Source organism: Anser cygnoides, chromosome 4 (assembly GCF_040182565.1).
Source record: "Anser cygnoides isolate HZ-2024a breed goose chromosome 4, Taihu_goose_T2T_genome, whole genome shotgun sequence".
In the NCBI taxonomy this organism is placed as follows: Eukaryota; Metazoa; Chordata; class Aves; order Anseriformes; family Anatidae; genus Anser; species Anser cygnoides.
The window spans coordinates 77,622,805-77,646,665 of NC_089876.1; the positions used below are offsets into that span (position 1 = coordinate 77,622,805).

Here is a 23,861-nt window from a genome sequence, read left to right on the forward strand (position 1 = left end):
CAGATATCAAGCAGTTACTTTATTCTTTAGTTTTAGTCATACAAACAAGGGATCAAAACAGAAGAATCAGGACAGAGATACAAATAAAATTTTCCCCCATTAAACATAAATACTAGATTTTCAGTAGTTCTGGTAAATTTTATAGACACACCATTCATATATTGTCTTCATAAAATATGTGCACATTTATTTTTCCTTTTTCTTACTCTTTTCTTCCTTCTCCTTTTCCTCCAAATAACACTTAAGAATGTTGTTCAGCTGCTGCTCACACTGGCTTACATGTTGCAATCCATTTTCCCATTCTGAAAGTAACAATAAACAGGATAATTAGATCTCACTTTACAGCACCCATCACGTAATCAGTCTGTGGTGATGAGAATATCTATTTCCAAAACCCTATCAAGCGGCTATAATATTTCTACTTGGAAAATTGTTGTTCTTCAGAGTTCAGCCATTAATGAGATGCTTCCTCTGATGCCAAGTAGGTAAAAGAATATAATTACTATTTTGGGACCTGTTCTTGCAGTGACTCATTACCAGTCGTTTTAGGAACTGAGCACTCCTTTTGCAGTCTCCACTAAGGTCCTATCTCTCCAAAGGGCAGGGCCTTGCCCAGAGGTAAGGAAGCGTGTGGGTTCCAGGGAGCTGGATTCAGCCAGAGCCTATTGAATGTACTTTAGACATTTGGACCTATTCTCTCACTTTTCTAGTTCAAAGAAAATTGCCAAGGCAAAAATTATGATTAAATGTACTCATGCTTTGAGATACGAAGTGTCCCACTTCAAACAAATGGGGAAACTATCATCTGTTTTGTTTTGTGTTTTTTTTTTTTTTCCAAGCTATGTATACCCTGGGAGCGAGAGAGAGACAGAACAAAGGGGCTGTTCAGGCATTTTAAACACCTTCTAGCAAAGGTGCAAGTAGGTGAGAGGCATCACAAGGATTTTTTTGTTTTAGCTGTATTGAGGTGTTGCTCAAGTGTGTAAATACTCATTTGCAGTAAGCTTCAGCAAATATGCAGAAACAATGTAAGAAACTGATTTTCAAAAACTGTTTCTTTTTGTGGCCCAGTAAAACACATGTACTCACAAGACAATGGCCTGTAAACAAAGCAATCAGAAATTAGTAAGAGTTAACTGATCTCCAGTTGCATTGTTGTTTTTTTTTTTTCCTAGTAACTCAGAAGTTTATCATCCGAAAACAAATGAGCCCCCCAGTTGCAGAAAGACACTGCACATTTGTCTTTCATTTGTTAATTCTGCCTGCCCAGAAATACTGCTCTATGGACGAATTTGTTCGTAACGTATTCCTGCCTGGGTCTACTATGTAAAAGCAAATTGGGAAAGGACTGGAAATGCAGTAACGGGGTTCAGGTCTCCTTACCAGAGAGTGTTCTTTGTCCGTCTATCTGATGCCATCCAAAGAAGAAAATTAAAGTCCCTTTACTGGATAACAAATACACCAAGAATAAAAGCAGTTTGCAATAAAACTGCAAACGTACAACTTTCACACTTGAGATCTACTTGCAATATACAATATATGTAGTAAATGTACTGTATTTTACATAGTATGTATACTATACATTTTGTAGTATGTATATTGTGTTGTATATAGTATGTATATTGTGTTGTATATATACTGCTGTAAACAGCATATTCTATCATTTAAAAAGATGAGCTACATGTTTTTGAAAATAAAGGAAAAACGTAATACCTTTGCAGTGATGAATTACTCTTCCCCAGAGTCTGTTCTTACTTAGGCAGGCCAGATTCCCAACAATCAACAAATGCCTCTTTGCTCTTGTTAGCGCAACATTCATTCTCTTTTCTGAGTCTATGAACCCCATTTGTCTTGTTCTTACACAGGACAGAACAATGATCTCCTTCTCAGCTCCTTGGAATGCATCTACAGTGGACACCTGCACAGCTTTGATTTCAAAGGCCTCAGAGTGTACGCTGTTAAGCAAATTCTGAATCTGCAGACAAAGGAATATGGATGTTAATGAGTTACGTTGTTCAGCAAATTGCTTGTCCTGAGCAAAAAATTGCAGCAAGCCTGAGTCTACACAAGATGCAAACTAAGAAACAAACTCCAAAGCATGATGACAGTGGAACCTCAGCTAGCTACAGTACGCAGTGAGCCTGTGTTTGGTAAAACACCGGTCCACTCAGTGGGGCAACCATACTTTCACTTAGTCATCACAGTAGCCCGTGTCATGCCTTAGATGACTGAGTGAGATACAACTCCAGCTTTGCTACAGAGATGTCTCCACTATCTGTCCTTGCCACATGTACCAACTCGTAACAGCTCCCAGATCATGTATGAAATTAAGTACTATTTAATTTGTGTACATATGCAAACAAAAAAAGGGAAAAAAAGGGAAAGCATTTTTTTTAAATAAAAATTTTGAATTAAAAGATTTTGAATAAGGAAGAAAAGATTGTGACCAGAAGAATGAAATAGTATTGCGTTTTTTTAAAAAAAGAATGATAGAAGAAACAGATTTAAGAAAACTGTTTTACTGATGATATATTATACAAACCTTACACATCTGTGATTTATAAAGAGTAATCACACCGATTACAGATCCTTCTATTCCACTTGCAGTCAGAGACTGGATAAGCTTGACTGTAAAATGAGCTTCTGCCATGTTGTAAAAGCTGTTGTCTTTTTCAGTCTGAAAATAGGGAAGATTGCTAATTTAGCCCTCATTAACAGCAGTTAAAATGTATTTCACTGCCCAGTGACAATGGAAACAGAACAGAGGAAAACCTACAATGAAATGTTTAAAAACTTACTTGCTCCATTCCATTAGCACTATAAAAACATAGAGTTGGAAGCCAATCCAATAAAGGACTTCTTTCTTTCTCAGAAACGCCGTCTATCAGATTTCCTTCATAGAACAGCTCATTGGCTATGGCACTAATAGCAGGGTGGCATCGGTACTGTGTCCGAAGTGGTATTGTTTTATGTCCCTAAAGGATTAGGATGTAGAAAGCGGGAATAGCAAATAATAATAATAATAAAAAAAAATCACTAAATGTTTTGGAATGCCAACGTTCACTTTAACAAAGTTAGAACAAATACTGTTGTCTCTGATTCCTCTACCTGGATTGAAAACCTTACATAAAGGTCAGAAGACAGAATCTGTCATTGTTCCTCATTTCTTTCTTGTTTTACATTTTTTTATGTCTCCAAATGTCTGAGCACTGTGCAAAAAGCATTTACAGAGAAATGCACCAAAATGGAAACCGCTTAATTCAAAAACAGGCTGAAACACTGACCCTCTGACATCTAAATCAGAACTCTTAGTGACTTCAGTAGACCTAGAACATAACCCGCCATTTCTAAGGATGTGGTTAGCAGTACATACCATTAAGCAAAGCCGATCAAAGAGAGTCTGCTCCAATCCTTTTTCGTGAACACTCTCAGACCCTTGAATAGTTGGTGGTAATTGCTTAGGGTCTCCAACAAGGACTAGCTTTTCACACTGAAACCTAAATAAGATAATAAAAATTAAAAAGTTCTAAAAAGGACATTAAAATATTAGTAAGCAAAGTGCACACTGTCTTTTAACATCACAGATTGCTTTCCATCAGGCTCTCTTCTCCATCAACCCTTCTTTCCAAAGTTAAAATAAAATAGTAACTCAAGAAAGGCATCCAAGAGCAGGCCTCAATTTGTAATTACTCATTCTCTAAGGCAAGACCTTGGAGTTTGTGTCCTATAAAGACACCCAAGTTTGGAAACTATCTGAGGTTGTGTCACTGCTAACTACAAGTTACATCTCTGCTGAAACACAGACGGATGGCTGTACCTTGCGATAGGAAGGAGAGAAGCAGGTTCGGTCATCTGACTGCACTCATCCAGCATCACTACAGGAAACTTGAGATTATTCAAGCAAGGGAATGGGCAGGCAGCACAGGTCGCTCCAACCACTTTCACCTTTGTTATTAGCGAGAGAAAAATGGAGAGAGAAAAAGTTATGATCATTTAATAGTTAATAGTCTAATAGTTAATAAAGTAATAGTCTCTTTGCAGCACATAACTATAACTTTAGCAATAGAATGCACCTCCAGTAGTTCTTAGCAGTTCTACAGCATGCCGTGTCATACTCAGTCTCAACAAATTATATTCTAGGTTCTGGTAAAAGACACTGTGTATGCACAGGGGAGGATCCAAGGTTAACACTTCTCGTGCTTGGTGTTTTTCTGTGTTCGAACCATTCATAGATTCTTGGCTTTTAAGGCCAGAACTGGTCTGGCACAGAAAGAGTTTAGATTACACAATCCTCCAAAACCTTTTGAGCCCCAGTGGCAAAAATGGCAGCAACAACTGCTAGGAGGAGCGCAAAAATGCCACATTGATATCATCAGATATGCTTTACACATCAGCTATGATCAGCTTTACACATCAGATATGCTTTACAGAATTTGTAAAGCAGAATTTGTAAAGCAAATTCTGAGCTCAGAACTGCTCTACAACAACATGGAATTTTTTGAGTCTAGAACTGAGGAGGAAAGGAAAATAACTAGGACCAGAAGATTAGACTTTTCCACAGGAAATGGTAATTCTAATCTAAAATCCAATGCTTTGATGCAAAGTTACTCAACAAAATATATTCAAAATGTTTGGTCTTCTTGACAGCTAACTCTCAGCTCTAGGATAGATTTAGTTCAGTCCTTATCTTTTACCTTTATGATTGTATAAGTTTTAGTTTCAAGGTGACAGTAGCAATGTTCAGTAATTTTTCCCTCCCCTCCTTATAAACTAGATTGGTAATATTAAAACGGACTGCAATAAAGTTCATAAAGAGTTTCTATCTCACAGTTTATCATTATGTGGGAACTTCCAAGTACAAGAAGTAAGACACTAAGCTATACCTGTGGAATCAAAGCTGTACTAGACTGAACATTCATTTTGATTTTCAAAACATTAGGAGCTTGGCAGTCTCAGGTGTGAGAGTGGCTTCCCAGTTTCTGTTTGCTGGGCCTTGTGGATAAGGCATACCGAATGCTCACTTTCCCACCCCATCACCATGCTGTACCTGTTGCAATATAGTTTTATTGGTCCCCAGTTTATGTTGCTCAATACTCTTCCTTACGTATATTTTTTCAACGGGAGTTAAATCTTCTTTCAGGAGAGCAAGAAGTTCTTTTAACTGTTCATTTTCATTTCCTGAGCCAGCGTGTAAACTTCGAAAAGATGTTATAACATGCAATACAATGACCAAAAATAACAGAGCTTTCAGTGTTCAGTAAACACCCAGTATAGAAAAATAATCGTACACTGTGCTAACCTATCCCCAAACCAAATGAAATACACATTTGAAATACAAATACAATATAACACCTGTTTCAAAATGGACCGTTATCCCACCAGCTCAGACCCACCACCCCAAGCAAAGATGTACACGTAGTAAATGGCTTCTCCAAGCTATGCAGCTGATTTCAGAGTGGATTCTTTGTGTAAAATGCCAAATCTCTCACTGCCATTATTTGGTTCTTCTCTGCTAATTTCCATTGAAAAGCATTAGCTCCATTCAGCAACAAATCAAATGCCTAAATCAAAGTAAAATTTCTCCACTGTGTCAGGGCGGTGCGAGGGGGGGGACGGGACGCGTGGAGAATGAGATAGTCACATTGCAATCACATTTTGAACGACTTCAAAATAGTCATTTTACAGCATGCATACTATCACGAACCTTACAATTGTCTCAGATCCCATAAAGATTAAGATTTTTACCTATAAGGAAGAATTGCTTTGGTGATCTTCCTAATACTTCCCACTCTGATAAAATCTTCAAATCCAAGATCAAGTAGACTTCAAAGAAAAAGAGATAATACACATTAGAAAAATGTAAAAACTTTGAAAAATTTAAAAGTGGTTCTAAAGAGGCTAACAGACGCATCAGAACATCAAAGGACACAAATGTCTACATTTTACCAGATGAAGTAACTTGGACCACAGTTCAAGTAAATCAAAGTAAAAAGAATTACCTCATCATGCTTTGTCTTAAAAATGCTCAATACTTTTATGATTCTCCTCTCATACACAATATTCCGTTTGTACTTTCCCTTCCTACTTTTATCCTTCCAAACCATGAGGTTTAAATCCTGTATTAACCTCTAACAGTTTCTTTTTCTTCTCTTGGTATTTGATGAAGCTTCCCAAGCCTGATCCTCTCCCCCTCTCTCTCTGCTACTGCCATTTCCCAACACTTCCTGAGCATTCCTACTTTCTGACATGGGTGGATTCTAACAGTAAATTTGATGAGAGTACGAGATTAGTCCCATATAAAACAGTCCAGCCAGTCTGGCAGTCTTTTAGAATAGGCATGCTGTGCAAAGGAGCAAGGGTAAAATTAAAGCCCCTGGGCAGCAATTTATAGGGGAAGAACGCAATCTCTCTCAAGTGTTGTACTGCGAAGAGCAACACAATTATCATTACCGCTGAAGCACACTATTGTCTTTTGAACATCAGTCTGTAAAATCCAAGTTCGCTGTAACCTACCCCAGCAGTATCCGGTCAACGGCAACGTTCGTGGAAGAAGCAATGAGAAGTTTCCACGGAGCTGGTCTTGGACCCTCCTCAGCTTCACTGCTTTCAAAGAGTTGTACTAGGAACAAGATCACAACAGACAGCAAATAGCTCTTTCCAGCTCCAAAAACACCTGGCATTTTAGAAAAAAAGGCAAAGTTACAAGAGAAAATTGTCTACAAAGTACAGTTCTGATCAACAATTATAACATAAAATTATCTTGTGAAATACTGTGCCATAATTCCTCTAAAAACATTGCATGTGCTTGCTTCAGCAGCTGTAAGTATCCAGGGGCAGCCATGAGGCTTACCCTTTACTGCATGCATTGTTCACAGAACCTACGGAAGAGGGTAAGCTATTTTTCCTAAATTTTCTGGTTAAATAGATGCAGTACTTGTTATGAAGTCTCATGCAACCCTCACACTGTTGAAAGAGGTACAGAATAAGGAATTTGAGATGATGATGATTTTTGGAATGACTACTAATTCTCACTAGATTAATACACCTGGCAGCCTAACAAAATCTCATGCAATTTAAGTCTAATAGTATCTGTATGAAGACTGCCATTATTGTCAATGTATTTACTTTGCCAGGACCTTAAAACTTACATTTATGGTAACTGCATCTCAATACTGATTTAGAAATAAATAAATCTTTGAACTAAGATGTTACTAGTGTTTTTATGCATGTTGAATACAGGTAAACCAGGACAGACAGAAGAATAAAACAAGGAAAAATGCACAATGAAGATTTGGTATGATAATTTAGCAAAGCTAATATATTTAAAAAATATCTTTAATATGAAAACGATAAGCAGAAGATACTAAATATATCAAAATTTGTAAATAATTTTGTTTGCTACATACCACGTATGATTGTGATAGGGAAGATCTGATGTTCTTCCACTGGTTTGATATTTTCACGTGAGGTCATCATCTGAGCTATCTGAACCAGTGACGTGGCTTGATCTGGATTCAACGAGAAAGTTTCGATCATCTTTTCAGCCAGTCCCATCGCCACTTCAGTGCTGACAGGTCCATGCATCATTGTGCGTTCCAGGCTCATGGCAGGTGGAGTAAATTTTCTTTTGTTGGCTCTCTTAGCAGGTTTCTCAGAATCAAGATTCCTAAGAGAAATATAACAGTCAAAACAGTACATATGTATGAATTGCATTGCACGGTTCTGACATTTCCACACACCCGACGTCAAAATGCTGAGACTTTACAGTTATAAGTTGACATAATTTGCTGTCCCCTGCTCTGTAATATATGCCTGGGGTGTATATTCCTGCTTCTTATTACTTCCCTGGTTGAGAACTGGATCATATAAAACAGGCTTTTGGCTTTTATCTTATTTAATATGAGGTTATGCTTTCAATCTGACTCACTCCGAGGCTGTGAGACTCGCAGAAATAAGAGTGGTAGAATCACAGTCAGAGGCAGCAAGGGTTCGTTTAATTACTTGTTCGATACTGTGAACCATAAGCAGTCTTGGGAATATCCCCATACTGCTCTGATCCTCCAATATTTTTTTTAAGGCTTTGTGTCAAGTAATTCTAAAAATTGGGAAGAAAAAACAGTTACAGTGAACCGCAGTGAAGTACCTCCATTAATGTAGTACAGTCACCTTTGTTTTATCAGTCTAATGGTCATAGTGATGCCCAACATTAATCTCTAGGTTCTGAAATGTGGGCTGCTGCTAAGTTGAAAGAAAAAACTTAAAATCCATGAGTTACAGTTAAGCAATGAATATATTTTCAATTCTCATCCTTTGCATTGTTTTTCTAATTTTAATTTTCCTCGTCTACTTTTTAAAAGGGCAAACGCAATGCTATTCTTGCTGTTTTTCTGTACTTATTTACGTATTGCATGTTCACATTATCACTGAAATAGTAACTTACATTTTTAGTAGATATGGTATTAGTGGTAAAGTAGATGGATTGAAGTACTCCTCCATATTTCTTAAAGATGTAAGCTCACCACTAGCATTACAAACTAGCAACGCGTGAACAGATACTGAAAAGGGCACAGAAAAATAAAATTAGGAAAAAATTAAATAAGCCAAAATTTCAAATCAGATAGAGAAATGAATTACAAATTGATGAAAGAATAATGAGGCCCCCTCTAACTGAAACCAAGCTAACCCAGTTACCAAGTCTGACTGAATATTATAGAGAGACCTATTAGCATTTCTTTTTAAGGTGTGCTAATTTGAAGCATTTGTGATTCCAACATTAGACACTTTCTGGGATGGAAGTTTAGGTAAAAATCCTTACTCTTTCTAAAAAAAAAAATGAAATATTTCAGAAGGCTTTGAGATTTAGGAGGTGAGCTTTGTAAGTAAGCCTTCTGTACCACAACGGTTAAATAGTTCTCTTAGAAAAGACAAGACAGGAACATTACACCAACAATGGGCTAAAGTTCCATCTAGCCTATTTCCAAGTTGTCCAAAAATGAATGCCTAGGGAGAGTATAAGAACAGAACAAGTATTTAATGATATTTTTGCTGAGTTCTCTAACAGTATCATACTGTTCTGGGGCTCAGGGACTGGCTAAGTGAAAAGGGCTTTCTAATACATTTAGTAACACATACACCTCTATTTTATTTTTGTTGATAATTGGTAACAACTATGCATTACTTAAAGCATTATTTTCATTGAACTTAGAGTTTTAGTTTTACAATGATTACAGAATTATGAAATAATCTGTATTTATGACCACAAAGAATAAATATGAAACCCTGTGATTTAATAACATTAAGACTGAAAAACTGTATGTTAACTCTTCTAGACCCTCACAGCTTGTGAGATCCAGTCCTGCAATTCACACTCAGGGAACAAAAAAAACTAAACCTCCCATTGCATTTCAAGTCTGTGATTTTGATAGCAAGTATGTCCACAAAGAACTCGTATGCCATTGTATTTATTTTTCTCAATGTAATTCAGAACAAGAGTTTAATGTAGGTTCACTGAATTATGCTTTGCAGGAACTCTCCATCTAATGAATACATAGAAAGAATAAAAAGATTAATCTGTTAACTTAAAGCACTCAATTAACCTGATTAAGTAGCAAGAATAAAGCCTCTTGTGATCAAGCACACAATTTTCACATCGCATGAAAAGAAAGCAAGCAGAGCTAACTTGATCTTTCTCTCCCTTTCCATAAATTTAGTTTGACTCAACAGCAAAAATAAGTAACTTTTGCATCACGTTTGGCAGCATATTTCTTGCTATTCTGTGACATCTACAGACCTACACTGTTTCTCTCTCTCCACTTAAAAGGCCCACTAACCTTACTGTTCACAAATACTGTTTACTGTATTCAAATTACATATTCAAAGATATTTAAAGAAAAACAATACTGTGAATTAAATCACTTTTTAGATCTAAGAAACTCGCATCTCATCCTTCATAGCTGGCTATTTTTCTCACAATAGCTGCTTCCCACAATTCTAAATTACTTAGTGTACAACTTACTATTTGATTGCCAGTTTGAGGGGTAGTAGCCTTTCAGTGGTAGTAATTCTACTTCATTGTTAGAGGATGGTCCAAAGAAGGCGCTACATGCAATGAAGGTATCAAGGGGATCAAAGTTCAGAGTCTTTGAAACAACCCAAATATCATCTGTCAAAATAATACAGAGTTCTCATAAGCTTTTCCAGCTGCTGTCTTTTAAAGAAAATGAAGCCAGACAAAATAGCCAAACATTTACTATGTTGTAAATTAAACCATTGCTAGCGTGACATTAGGAAGTATTAGAAAGTCTTAAATATGTGCTGGTTTGGTTCTAAAAGAATGAAAAAATAAAAAAAAAAAATTCTAGTACTTCCTGTCTGAAACTGATGGTAACAGTATAGCGCTCTCCTGAATGTGCTTTGCATCATTTGACTTCTGACGAATCTTAAGTGTTACCCATGTTGAGAGCGTTTGGAGCAAATCACTTAAGTATGCTACCAATCTAGTTAACCACTTTTTTCTCTCCCCGTTCAAAACCAACACATATTGCAACCTACAAATGTTCTGTTTTGTCAGGAACAGCTGCTGGGACTAAAGCTAACTGTGCTATTCCTGTACTACATATGTTTGCCTCTAACAAAAATGACCAACAAGTTATTCACACACAGGTTAAAGTTTTGCTTATGCACAGCTTCAGAATTTAGAGTTACAAAAACCTGATCTGTCAGAACATTTCAAGAGTCTACATAAAACATTCTCAAACACGTTTGTTTCTCCCTAATTTCCTTTACATAATCTTCTAGAGCAAAATTAACAAACTAGGAAGATAAAAGTATCAATTCAACAGTTACTGAAGCAAAGAACTATTGATGCTGTCAGGATCACATCACTGCATGTTCTCCAACTCTGACATTTTGAAAAGTTAAATGAGATAGGCAACAACTATTGAAACACCGATTCTTACATAAAATTTTCCTTAAATATTATCTATTTGAAGAATACTGGGCTTTCCTGAAACTTCACCTTTTCATAGAATTCAGGCACTCTAAACGTAAGGACATGGAATTTGCTTATTTTATTTTTTTTTTTTTAAGTTATTTGAACATTTGCAAAAAAAGATGAAATAAGATACTTCATTGCCCTTCTAGAATCATACTTGCATTTTCAGAGTTCTTATGCATTCAAAAAAGGGATTGAGGTTTTAATTATATTTCAGAACTTTAAAAGGCACAACATGAATCTAAACACAGACTATTCTTCCGATGCTTAAGGTTTGCTTACCTTTGCTATAGACAGAATAATGCTCCTTTCTGCTTAGTTTGACGTACAATTTATTTTTAGAATCACCATCAAATTTCCCATGTACATTCATAAATTTCTTAAACTTACTACACCGTTGTGTTTGAATTTCATAAGCTTTCCTGTTGAATTGTAATTTTAAGAAAAAGCGTGTCATTGATTTCAGGCTCCCAAACGAAAAAATAAGAAAGCCCCACAGACAGGACCAAATTATACCCCACAGACATTGGCTGTTCATCTTGTTATATTAGCAAGATTTAAATATATGCATCTCAACTGAAAAGTACTTCTCTGATATTCAGCGCAGTTAAATTCTTTCCCTGACAGTTAAGCAGCACAGAAGAGCCTTAGAAATAAACTCTAACATTACAATTAGAATATGTATGATATACATCTATTTTGAAAAGCATCACTAGGAGAATAAATCAAAGTCTATTGCAAATTCTCTTATGAAAGATTAGATGAAGGGTAATTCAAATGCAACCCATAAGGGTTTTCATTAAGAAATTAACATAAAACTGCTGGTAAGCAATTTTGATTCTTGCTGAAAAGAATACTGACCTGAGATGCCACTACTGCGAGTATTAATCCTTCACTTATTTGGCTTTTACACTTGTACACAGAACTGCAACCTCTTTAAACACAGTTACTGAATGTACCTGTTAAATGTTCTTGAAACCCAGAGTTACTAGAATTTTTATAAATCCTGCAATTCACATGAAAGTTTTATATCATTTCAGAATACCTCACCAAAAGCTGGCATCCCTCAAAGAGAGAAATCTTTTGACTTCGGAGGTATGTCCCAATACTTTTTATATCATGAAGCACTACACTAGGCCTGGACTTTATCTGTGCAGGATTTACTTCTTCTATCCACTTGAAAAATGAACACCGCTCAGCTCTTGGGGCATCACAGGCATAGAACAAACGACCCTAGGAAGGGGGAAAGAAAAAAAAAAAAAGACCATTAGCACTTTTAAATGAACAAGCAGAAAGAAAAAGTAAAGCATGTCATCAGTACCAGCTGCTATACAAATAAGCAGATAAAAATCTGAGATTTCAGCATATTTAGCTGAAAAAATAAGGTTGTTCTGTGAAATGTGCAGTTTCTGAAGCCAGCCTGTATAATCATGGGTTACAGAAATCCAACATAACCTAAAAAAATATATAAATTCAAGATTTTCACATATATAAAACACTTTCTGAATGGAAAGAACTATTACATCAGCAGTGCTGGACATGAGCAGATACTACAACTGGTCTTAAAAGTGATCTCTAACAAACACATCACTTTAAGCTGTAATTGTAAATCATGCAGAATTGCCCTGTAACTGTTCACACCATATGGTCTATATGACAAACAGACAAACACCCGGAACTGTAAGCAAACAAGGAATAAACAGCACCTTGTTTTGACCTTCTTTTTTCACCGTAACAAGCTTAGCAGGACGCATATGACTGCAGAGTATGACACCGCTTTCTTTGCTCTCGCTTTGCCCATCTTTCAATGAAGTGTAAAATGATACATCCACTTTTGAAAGAGCATTGTGTAATCTTTGTGACAACTCAAAAAGCATTATGTTTAAATGCTCTTGACATAGAAGGGAGAATAAGAGAGCAATTAGTACAGCCCTAAAATGGTTACACACGTACACAGCATTCAAATGCATTTCACTTGAAACTTTCATTTTTAAACAAAAATCAAAATACTTAATCTGAGTTCTAAAAGAAACGACGTGGCCTGCAAACTTCACATTTTGCACGTAAAACTAACTTGTTCTAACTGCCTTACTTTCATACAAATCGTATTTAATCATGTAACTCCAAATGATACAAACACTAAATAAATGTACATTTAAAAAAAAAAAAAGTAGCAGCAGCTGAGGTAGGACCATAGACTGGTAAACAGGAGCAAGGTTACATAGTTGAAAAGAAGAGGATTGATTTTTTGTTTTGTCTTTACAATTTCTGCTATAGGCTGAATATATTTGAGTATTTTTTTTTATATATATAGATATAGATATATATGCAAATCCAAATGCTAACAGTCCTTCCAATAGATGATGCTGACGATCTCTCTCCCTCTCACCCTGTCTTGTAAAGCTTCAGGAATACATTGCTTAAAAATGACAGCTTTTTATACTGCATGGTGTTAGACATACCTGTCAAAGCAGCTTTAAAAATCTGTTTGTAGTGAACATGAGACTGAAATACAATTGGTATGGCAATCTTTCTTTTAGGAAGATTAGCATATTTTACCTTGTCCATATTAGGAAAAGACAACTCAGAAACTGTTATTTCCTAAAAAAACAAAACAAACAAAACAACAAAAAAAGAACTGTTAAAAGTTTTCAAAAGCTTTCAAAACCCTGAGTGAGACAAATTTGGATAAACGGCTACCATACAGATGCACCAAAAGTAGTTTTTCTTCTCTTTTTCCTTTTTTTTTTTTCCAAGTATATATTGGATTCTCAATAATGATTACAACCAATAGAAAAATTTCAGGGCCTCATTCCGCAACCAGAAGTTTCAAAATGAAGCCTGCTGAAGAAGAACCAGTTTTCTAAAAGCAAAATATAATATTCCTTTTCGCAAATATTTATGGATTTTGTTAACTGTAAGTACAGAAACATGTATTCAATAAGACTGCCAACAGCAGTAAAATTCAGTACACATGGAGCTGCAGCATGGTGAGCTTGAGCTATCATTTAGGATGTACACTGAAGTTAAAATCTGCCCCTGAAAAAACAGCCTGCATTTTTAAAAACAGCTTTTTGTTTCTTTGTTTGGTTTGTTCTGTTGTTGTTTTTTTTCCCCTCAATTTACTCCATTTTTTTAAGATAGTCTACCGTTCACAAACAGGTGCAGTAATTGCTGATTTTTAGGCCCTTATTCAAGGCCATAATTTGCTTTTTCGTAATTAAAACTGATGATGTTTAAAATACTTCAAAATTAGAGACTATGCTTTGAAGCAAGATGTGGGCATTCATGAAAATGTTGCTCTTTCGCAATTAAGAAAAACACTTCTTAAAAACACATTCTTGCAAATCAGTCCAATGGATTTTATTTCGTCTTCCTGCCATCAACATTTGGACTAAAAGTCTAAATCTGGTGCCAATGTACACCAAGGAATTACCTTTGCATAGGATTAGTCACCTCACCTAAAAAAGAAAATCATTAGCAGCTGCTGTCCTGCAGCAGAGACTCTTGTGTTACTACACATATAGAACCGTTTCATCCAATCATACTGATAATATCTTGCAGGAAGTCAGAAAAAGGAATTGCTTTGTCCAGAAAAATGTGTTTCTGTCAGTTAAACTGTATCTGCTTGAACAGTTACACACCTGGACATCTCCTGTTACAGTGTGGCAGCTCAGGTGACTTAACACCTTTTGTGTAGGTTCACCTAAAGGAGCCTGACCTAAGTGCAGAGAAAGTAACTTCCTCTCTGAAATCAAATCTTGGCTGCTGCTCTTTGCGCTGCATTTACCAAGCATGCTCTTTGCTGTCTGCAGAGGCGCAGAGCCGGGAGCGTTTTCATTCACAGCGCTGCTCTGGCTCTCTCCTGTGTCACCCAGCAGCATTCCGAGGATGCTCTCAGGACAGATGCCATCCGTCACTTCCACATCATCGCTGTTTTGAGTTATCAAGTCACACTGAGTACTGCTTTGATATTTCAACCACTTGCTTTGTCTACAGTGCGAAGTCACATTAGGGAACACTGGCTGTACAGATTCCCTTTGTCTGTCTTCCATATACTCTCCAAACACGGAGGTTTCATAATTCCTGTCCTCAGGGCCAGAAGCACTGATAGGAAACGCTGCTGACTTGCTGCTAAAACTGACGACTGAAGAGCCAGAAGATTGCTGACTCTTCTCGCTGTTGGTTAGAAAAAATTCCACGTTGGGAATCTTCTCAGTGCCAGGAACAGTGACAAGTGGAGTTCGTGTTTTAACTGTGGGTTTGAGTCTTGCAGGGCTGCATTCCTCTGGATAGCTGCGTTTCTCCCATGCTGTAGAGCAAATACGTCTTATAAGCAACTCGTAGCACTTCCAGATGGCACATTAACTTCAGACGTGCAAAAAACTATGATAAAGAAAGAATTCCAAGTCCTTCGTTTTACATCCTGACTTCTAACTGACAAGCTCTTTTTACTGTGCCTGTAGAGTGCCATACTAAATTTCCATATAAAATGATTGATTTCAAATGTGATCCTTTAATATTTAAATCCATACATCCCAAACACATTTCTGTAGGCACGCTACTTAATAAAAGTAAATGGTTGGTAGAAATTATTTAAACATTAATTTGCTTTGGAGGTTATTAAACGGATATTGTTGGCAGGTCAGTGACAGCTGCCATCTGGAAAGGAATCAGCTTAACATCTCTTCCTTTTTCCAAAAAGATCACCCACAAAACTGTGCAAAATTAATATTAACCAATGGGGATCAATAGATTCCTACTACCACAAGCATCCTGCCGGCTAAATTCATTATCAATAAGAAGTGACAGTCAATGACAGGTGTCAACGTCATCACTGGAAGTGGGTCAGAGGGCAGCTGAATATGGATTTCAAATAAAGCAGGTAAATGAATGAAAACATTACTACGAATTAGAAGCTTAGCTTACAGCCTTTTTCACCCCTCCAGACTGGAAGATTATTTTTTTTTTTTGAATAAAATTACATCATTGTACTTAAGTTTCTATCAGGAAAAAATAAGCGGGGGTGCAGGGTGGGAAGTATGGAATCCCAGGCTAATTCAGCTAATCTGGAAAAAAAATAATAAAATAAAATAAAAATAATAAATATTTTTTTAAATAAATAAATAAATAAAAGTTATCAAGACATATCTCAGTGTATTTTCAGTGCCCAGGTTTTATATAGTGCAACTCAGTGTGCTTCAAAAATCATCAAACATTTCCTAGTAAAAACAATGTAAACTGCAATTAGAATTTCTTACTGAAAACATTTTCTGAAAGTTCAGAATCACTTGGAAGGTTCCTGTGAATCAGGGGGGTCTGGATGTCTTGAACAGTTTCTTTACTTCCTGAAGCTGGAGAAACTGAGGAAGTCAGTTGTACTGATGAAATCATCTACAGAATGAAGAATTAACATGTCAAGTGAATGACTGGGTAAAAAACAAAACACAAACACCCCGATGATAGCTCTTTTGTCACTTTTCTCTCTTGTCATTCTAGACAAAATGTCTCTGAGTTGAGATAAAGTAACAAATAAGACATGAAGTTGCTGCTATGAACAGACAGAAACCCCAAAAGAGCTCCAATAGACAGTCAGCTCACACCTTGTCAGCTTCCCATGATGACCACTGCGTTCGTCCCAGATTAGAACATGAAGGTGAGCCTGACATTATCCACAGTGGAACTTCAGAGTGTGCATTCAGTGCCAGTGCTAGGAAAAATATGCAAAGGACAGAAGTCATGCAGAATAATTGTTCTGAGGCCAATCACTGCCATTCTACTTTTACTTCCACTTACGGGACAGATCTACTATCGATTCTTTAATAAAGTTAGACTTCTTTTCAAAATTCTCCTCTCCAATGAAGTTGGTATCATCCTTGTGAAGCCTTCCTGAACCTGGAGACTGTACCAAGAAAGTATAAGTAAAAACTTGTTAGAATTTAAACTTTTAACCTCTTTATACACAGTATCTTTGTGCAAAGATCTTATTTCTAATTATAAATTTCAGTATCTCTAGCCCATTCTGGAAGGTTAAAAAAAAAAAAAGCATCAATATACATCCAGTAATAGAAAAATAATATTTTATTTAATGTTTCATCTCACGTTTCTTTACATCCATGAGGAATAATAATAATTCTTGTAGTCCAAGAAGGAAAGTTTTCCAAGAAGGAAAGTTTTAACCCTTGTTTTGGAACCATGTAGAAATTATAGACAAAATTTCCAATCCAATCAATTATACTGCTATCATTTGGAAACAATCATTATAAAAGCTCCTTGACACTTTTCACTTCAAGGCATCTGTTCTGTTGGTTTTTGTTGTTGCTGTTGTGTTTTTTTTTTTTTTTTTTTTTTTTAAGTGAAATGGATCATAGAATCAAAAAACAATTTATATCTTGCAAATGCATATTCCTGTGACAAAGATGAGGAATAAAAATTATGTCTAACTGCAAAAGTTTTAACCATAAAGTATTACACTTGATTCTTAGTCATTTTGATATGATTGCGTTATTCTGAAAATGAATTCTCTTTTGTCCTATGTTTTCAGGATATTTTCTTGCAATAAGGTCAATAAGAATAACTTTGAAAAAAACGTTTTACCTGGCTGAAGTCAGAAAGAACATAATTGCTTGAAACCGGAGGTGACAAAAATCTCTCAGCTGCAAACTGCGTATTATCTGGGTACTGCTGCCATCCTAGCTGCGAGCAGGGATTCCTCAACATTATCTCACTAGCTGCTGATCCCTTTATTTGGTGCCCTTGAAACTCAACAGGCTACACAATACATTGGAATTATTAACTGAATAAATACTGCTCAGGAACTACCTACGACTGAAAAAAAGTACTTTTCATAAATATAACAAAAATAATCTCTGAAACTAGGGAAAGAGGAAAAAAAACACCCCATGCTTTGGAAGGTATGTTTCTCTTGCTGCCCCACAACTCAGCACCAAGAATGTTTTTGTGCAAATCTCTGTCAACAGAAAATTGTGATATTCTGACATAATGTGTTTAGCCTTACTTTCATATTGTAAAATTTAAGTTTAAACTATCAATGGAAGACTTCTCACAGAAAAATGTACTAAAATGTGATCTGAGAAGCAAGTTACGAAACTGGTTAAGTATTTATTAGAACTTATTGTAATGTATTGAAAGTAGTCAGCTACTGGCTTGAATGTTAAGAAATGCTATTAATTGCACTTCAGTTCCACAGAAATTGTACCTTTGGTTGGCAGTCAGATGTCCTAGGGTCTCTTTGGCCCAGTGCTATTGGTGGAATATACAACTCAGTTTGCTGTAATAAACTGTCCACACAGTTGGGCTGCTATAAAAGTATCAAAAGCTAATTAGTCTAACAGCTTAATAACCTCTTAAGGTGAAAAGTTAAGCCAATACATCAAGATTTTTCCAAAGACCCGATCTATTTATCCAACAAAAAGTGTTTTAAATTACAGCTTTTTATTGGAAGCCCAGAACAGTCCATGATAGGATAATAAACTATACTTGCTACTCAAATGGAAAATGAGAAGCAGAATTTAATGTAAAATCTTTCTTTCCCTTTGGAAGTGATTGAAAGAAAAAAAACTGTTAATAGAATAGCACGCAAATTGGTGTGAAGCATCAAGCACAAACAGATCGCTGCTGTATTTCAAGCTAAATGCTAAAAATTCTACATTCAAAAAGATGATGAAAGAAAAAAAAGATGGTAAAAGAAGACGAGGTAGGGAAGTATTAGACTTATTAATGATGTGATACTAAACATAACTAGATATTACAATTTGCATTATGTTTCTTGTCAGACTTTTAGCCTCCTGAACTAGCAGTAAGGTCTGCAAGGTGACTTTTTTTTTTTAATCTATCAGCTTCTTAGTTGATACCACTAAGCAATTTCCAGCTCAACCTCTATAGTCTGATAAGCCAGGAATTGTATTCAGGAAGCCTCATAGAAAGTGAGTTTATTTTGTAGCAACTGATATATATAATTAAAAAAAAAAATTACCAAAATGCCAGAAGAATCAATGCATGAACATGAAGATGCCTCTATTCTTTCTGAGTAAGGCATTTCTGTAAACTCTTTTATAGCTACGAGAGATAGAAAAGCATAACAAGATACAGCAGTCATTTGACACGAAAACATCTGAATAATTACTGACTTTGCAACCCTTACCCATACAAATAATTACACAGTTAAGATCAGCTAAACTAAAGAAAACAGGGAAGCAGATTTGGAGGACATGTTGTTGCCTTAAGTGCTAAACATTGCATGAAGTAACCTTCATAAACATCACTACAAAAGTATGACTTCTGAATATGAACTGCCCAGCAGGAGAAATAAGAGTACAGAAGTCAAACAGGTAGAGTCAGACATAAAACAGAAGCTAACCTAACCTTCATCTGTCACAAGTGGTTCAAATATCTCTTTAGAAGTCTCTGCTTCATATAACATGCTATTATTTTCCTCCATCTTTTGTAAGCTTTCTAATGCTGTGCTATGTTGAGACAAAGCTCTTAGAAGAGCGATATTGTTTACCAAGTCAGGAAGATCTGATGAATTTTCAGCCATTGCCGTGCATTTCAGGCAATCCATTCCTATTCTTTCACCTTTGCAGGCTTCGTGAAAGGCATTTATGCTCTCTACATTTTCAAACTCAGTTTCACCTATTTCTGCTTCCTCTGGAGCCGAATGGCCTTTTCCTAAAGGATAGATAGCACTTCTGGAAACAAGAGTATCTTTCTTGCATGAAATGCCAAATACATTTTGATGATCTTCTGCAATATATTGAAATGGGCCACAGCAAGGATCAGACTGTTGTGACAAAGCCAGCAAAGGACTACCTGGTTTAGTGTCATCACTCTTAGTACCCCAGAAATGTTCTAGATCATTATCTGGGGATTTTGTACGTCCAAGCTGCATAACATCTTCTTCAGTCCTTTTCTCCACTGGAGAAATTATTCTGCTGGTAGTAATACATGAAACGCTTTCAGTGTTCTCAAACATAACCGATTCAGGGTGACACTCAATAACATTTGTGTCATCAGGCAAAAGATCAGAGTGTTTGTTTTTTATCCCTGGCACGCCATTAGCAGTATTCACTGTGCAGCCACCAAGATCATCCTTATTGTTCATGTCTTCGACACTTAGTTGGTTTTCATTCATCTCCATTAAGTAGTTTCTCTCATCCGAAAATTCCGCTGTGATTTGGGTTTGGTTTGCAGAGTCTTCCACAATTCTCTCTCTCTCTCTAACATTGTTGTCACAAAGCTGCAACAGTATTCCTGCAGCACAGGTATTTCCATCATTCTCTCTGTCAAATGTTGAACATTTGATTTCTTCCTTTTCACAGCAAGAATGAAGCCTCAATGCAGTATTTTGTGCTACATCTCCCTCTAAGCTGTCTGGACTTTTTGAAAGCACATCTTCCTCAGGGGGCTCTTTCATATTTCTTTCACACTGGTCTCCATCATCTGTGTCATTAAAATCAAAAGCCTCCAATAGATTAAAGTTAACCTGCATTATCTGCTCATCTTGTCCGCAGTCTTTTTCACATGTGCTTAATTCCTCCTTCACAATTCCAATTTCAGTCAATGTTACGTCCCCAGAGACCCCCAAGTCCCTATGCTCTCTTTCTGAGCTTTGCTGTGGCTGAAGGTGACTTTGTGACTTGACGGATGAATTCTCCTGACGACCATTAGTCACCAAGTGCTCTCTGCGTGTGGAGAGATGTGTTTCAAAGATGGTAGGACTTGCAGAACAAGAAGGGACAAACTGGCTTTCATGTAGTCTACTTATGGTGGATTCAGATAGGAAGGAGCTATTTGTATTGCAGGGATCCCATAAGTGTCGACTTAAATTATTTGCCTTTTCGCCACGTCTTTGTCCTGTGACTTCTTTATCACAAGGTTCAGACAAATTTAGAAGCATTTCAGCATTCCATTCCTTTTTATCATCTACAGTTTCCTTTGTAAAATATAAGTTCTGAATATTTTGAGCAAGTCTTTTATCAGAGTTGCCTGAAAAGGCAGGTAGGGTTGTGCTCTTTGGGTTACACAAACTATTCGTGTTTTCTGGAGCTTGAAATCTAGAAAGACATTTGGTGACTTCAGGTGTTGCTTCCTCTCTGCATGCCTGTGTTGTTTTAGATTTCAGAAGAGCTATTATCTGTGCCGTGCTCCTGATGTTCTGTGATACTGCCCCATGACCAGTTGTCTGACCGCTAGGTTTGGTGTGGCCAGTAATTAGAGGAGATTCTGGCTTCACAAGGGACTGATCAGAGCTTCTCTTCTCTATTTCATTACACGTATCAAGAAACTGAGGCGAAACCAGTGAGAAAGACCCATGGTCTCTATTGTTATTTGTAAGTGCATCTTCATGAAAGTCTGTAGATAAATTTGTTTCTGCATTCTTCTCACCAATAGTAGAAAACAATGGAGAGGTAATACAAAACTTGGCTGGAAAAATACCCTGACACTGCTTAGATATAGATGATGTTGCCGGGTTTTCTCCATCTTCCATTATTGGTGTTTTCTTTTCAACTTGGCGTGGCCCTTGGAAACCCTAATAGAGGAATTTAAAATTAATTCTCCTCAGAAATCAGCTTCACATTTCGTAAGCAAAAAAGTTGAAAATAGAGCACATTCCATAAAACATATTCTGATCAGATAGCACATGATGATTCCACACGTGTATAGAAGTAATCTCAATCCCTTGCAATTTTCACAGCAGCCTTAGCAGTGGTGATCCTGCTAAGCTAAACAAAGATTTAGTAAACTTTGGAAAAAATAGCTACGACCACTAACATGTCCTGACTTACAGTTCCAAAAAAAGCAAGAAAACATTATTGATATATTTACTATTCAATTAAAAGATGCGATCTTTGTGTTTTAAAACGCACGTTAATATCAAACAACTTTTTGAAGAGACATACCGTAAACTTCCTTTTCAAGCCAACAGACAAATGTCTTGAGGGTAGAATACCAGGCTTTACACCATTTCTATTCACTTCTATTATTTCTGCCTTCCTTGGCTGATCTTCACAAGGTTTTTCATTCACTTTTACTGCTTCAACTGTGATCAAATATCGTTCACTTTCTAAATTATCTCCAGCATTCACCTGGAAAAGAGAAAGAAGCAGTATGTACATAATAGTGCCATATGAGAAATTATACGTCTTCTAAATATTGTGAATACTGACAGCTAAAAAATTCAGGAATGTTATATTTTACACTCAGCACATCACAATGCCATATAAATAGTTAAGATTAAATAATACTGGAAGAGACTAGCATCTAGTTTCAAATTATGCTCATTTAATATATTACTGTAATACACTGCTTCTACCCAAAAGAAATATAATTCTGTAAATCCCCCACTTTGGCTCTGGAAGAGCACTAGTAAGGCTTATCAACAAATGAAAGCTGTGTTAGCTTTCCATTGCTTACATTGTAGCAGACTTTGATGATATTTACAACAGAAAACTGCCATATTGCTAGGGAAAAAGTACTACCATAATAACCAGACAAAAAGGAGTTTGAAATGCTTCCTGAAACGCAAACCACAATCCTAAGCAGAGAAAGATATAAAAAAAAAATCAAACAAAATATACCTGGGATTTTATAAACATACTGTCCAAACACTGCCCTTTATCATCAAACAAGATTGCCTGCAAGGAGAGAGAGGGAAAAAAAAAAAAAAAGGAATTTTCAATAATCAGTTTTATTTCACAGATCAACCAGATCGCCACTGATCATCCAGCAGCAGCAGAAGCTACGACAGAGCATTAAAGCTGAGTCCTTCACCTTATTTCCTCCAGTGCTAATCTTCAGAGTTCCATCTTGCCATGTTTTTGATTTTTTCATTTTTTGGTGAGTGTATAATACCTGGTTTAAAAGCGGGAAACGTTGAAACAACAAGAAGTAAGAAAACGTTTAAATTAACACAGCAGCTATAACGTCGTTTAGTTTATTTTTACTTAGCCGTACGGGGTTCAAAAAAAGACTTACAGTAAATTCTTGAGAAGACATTGCTTTGGCAAAACAGTCGTCCGACAGCTTGCTGTGCAAACACTCACGTCTTCGTACCGTCTGAGAGGTGGGGAAATGTGCAGAACAAGCCAGTGTCGTGTGGAAGACGCGTGTACAGAAAAACAGATGTCAGATCACTTTTTGTTCTCTCAAAAGAAGCAGATACAAGACAACGTAAAGGCAGTGGGGTATATATATAGCTGATGAGGACATTTCAAAGACACACCTTAACAGTAATGTAATGCAAAGCCTATAGGCAAATATGGTGTTTTTATAGATATTAATGTACTTTCAACATTTTAGGGGAAGTAATTTGTTTAAACGAACGGCTGGTGGCTGTGAAAACCTGCAGTGACCATGCTGCGACTCAGAATCGACCAATTTATCCTACAGATGTTTGCTTGCAGCAAAAAAATACCATTATTTTTCTGTTAAAAAAAAAAAAAAATCGGAAGCCGTTAAGCCGTTTACACGCTTGCATTGGCAGCACGGTAATTTAACAAACAGCCTTTGGTGGCGGAGGCAGGACCAAAGCCTTATAAAAGCTCTGGCGACCCTGACGACCCCCCCCCCCCCCCCCCCCCCGCCGCCACCTCAGGGGCAGCGGCACCCAACGGCCGCCGCGGCGCGAGCTGCGCTCCCCCCGCCCCCGCACACCTGAGGCGGCCGCGGCCACCGCCGCGCTCCGAGCTTCCCGCCACAGCGCGCGTGACGTCACCGCGCCCCGCCGGCCGCCGAGGAAAGCCCCCGTCCCGCTAGACCACGCCCCTTCTCCTTTAGCCACGCCCCTCTCTCTTAGCCACGCCCCTCTCTCTTAGCCACGCCCCCTCCCCCGGCGCGGCCCCGCCCG

The 23,861-nt window shown here is 37.0% G+C and overlaps 1 protein-coding gene across 9 annotated transcripts; it reads right to left on the minus strand.

Annotated features, from left to right (window-relative positions):
* Positions 1-23,807, minus strand: LOC136786308 (5'-3' DNA helicase ZGRF1-like). 9 transcript variants are annotated; one of them, XM_066996460.1, is made up of 29 exons: positions 23,669-23,807; positions 22,991-23,071; positions 22,787-22,867; positions 22,594-22,650; positions 21,916-22,101; positions 19,826-21,545; positions 18,990-19,072; positions 18,213-18,314; positions 17,591-17,764; positions 16,790-16,895; positions 16,597-16,703; positions 16,255-16,387; positions 14,638-15,305; positions 13,456-13,594; positions 12,700-12,884; positions 12,039-12,226; positions 11,276-11,415; positions 10,016-10,162; positions 8,441-8,555; positions 7,407-7,666; positions 6,514-6,673; positions 5,746-5,823; positions 5,048-5,195; positions 3,818-3,945; positions 3,374-3,497; positions 2,799-2,975; positions 2,543-2,677; positions 1,714-1,975; positions 1-302 (listed from the first exon to the last, which is right to left on the minus strand). In XM_066996460.1, exons 2-29 carry the CDS (start codon positions 23,009-23,011, stop codon positions 187-189), a joined length of 5,940 nt encoding a protein of 1,979 aa, XP_066852561.1. In that variant the 5' UTR covers positions 23,012-23,071; positions 23,669-23,807; the 3' UTR covers positions 1-186. The 9 variants fall into 9 exon arrangements, with proteins under 9 accessions (XP_066852561.1, XP_066852556.1, XP_066852555.1 ...); XM_066996455.1 differs by having other exon boundaries at positions 18,213-18,311; positions 19,379-21,545; XM_066996454.1 differs by having other exon boundaries at positions 19,379-21,545.
* Between the last annotated feature and the right edge of the window lie 54 nt (positions 23,808-23,861).

Excerpts from the sequence above, each read along its gene's own strand:
- LOC136786308 (XM_066996454.1), bottom strand. The coding sequence starts at position 23,011 with ATGTCTTCTCAAGAATTTACT. Across the intron at positions 12,885-13,455 it reads TTTTAAAGCTGCTTTGACAG|AGCATTTAAACATAATGCTT; the intron begins GTATGTCTAACA and ends TTCTATGTCAAG. Across the intron at positions 3,946-5,047 it reads ATAAAACTATATTGCAACAG|GTGAAAGTGGTTGGAGCGAC; the intron begins GTACAGCATGGT and ends CTAATAACAAAG.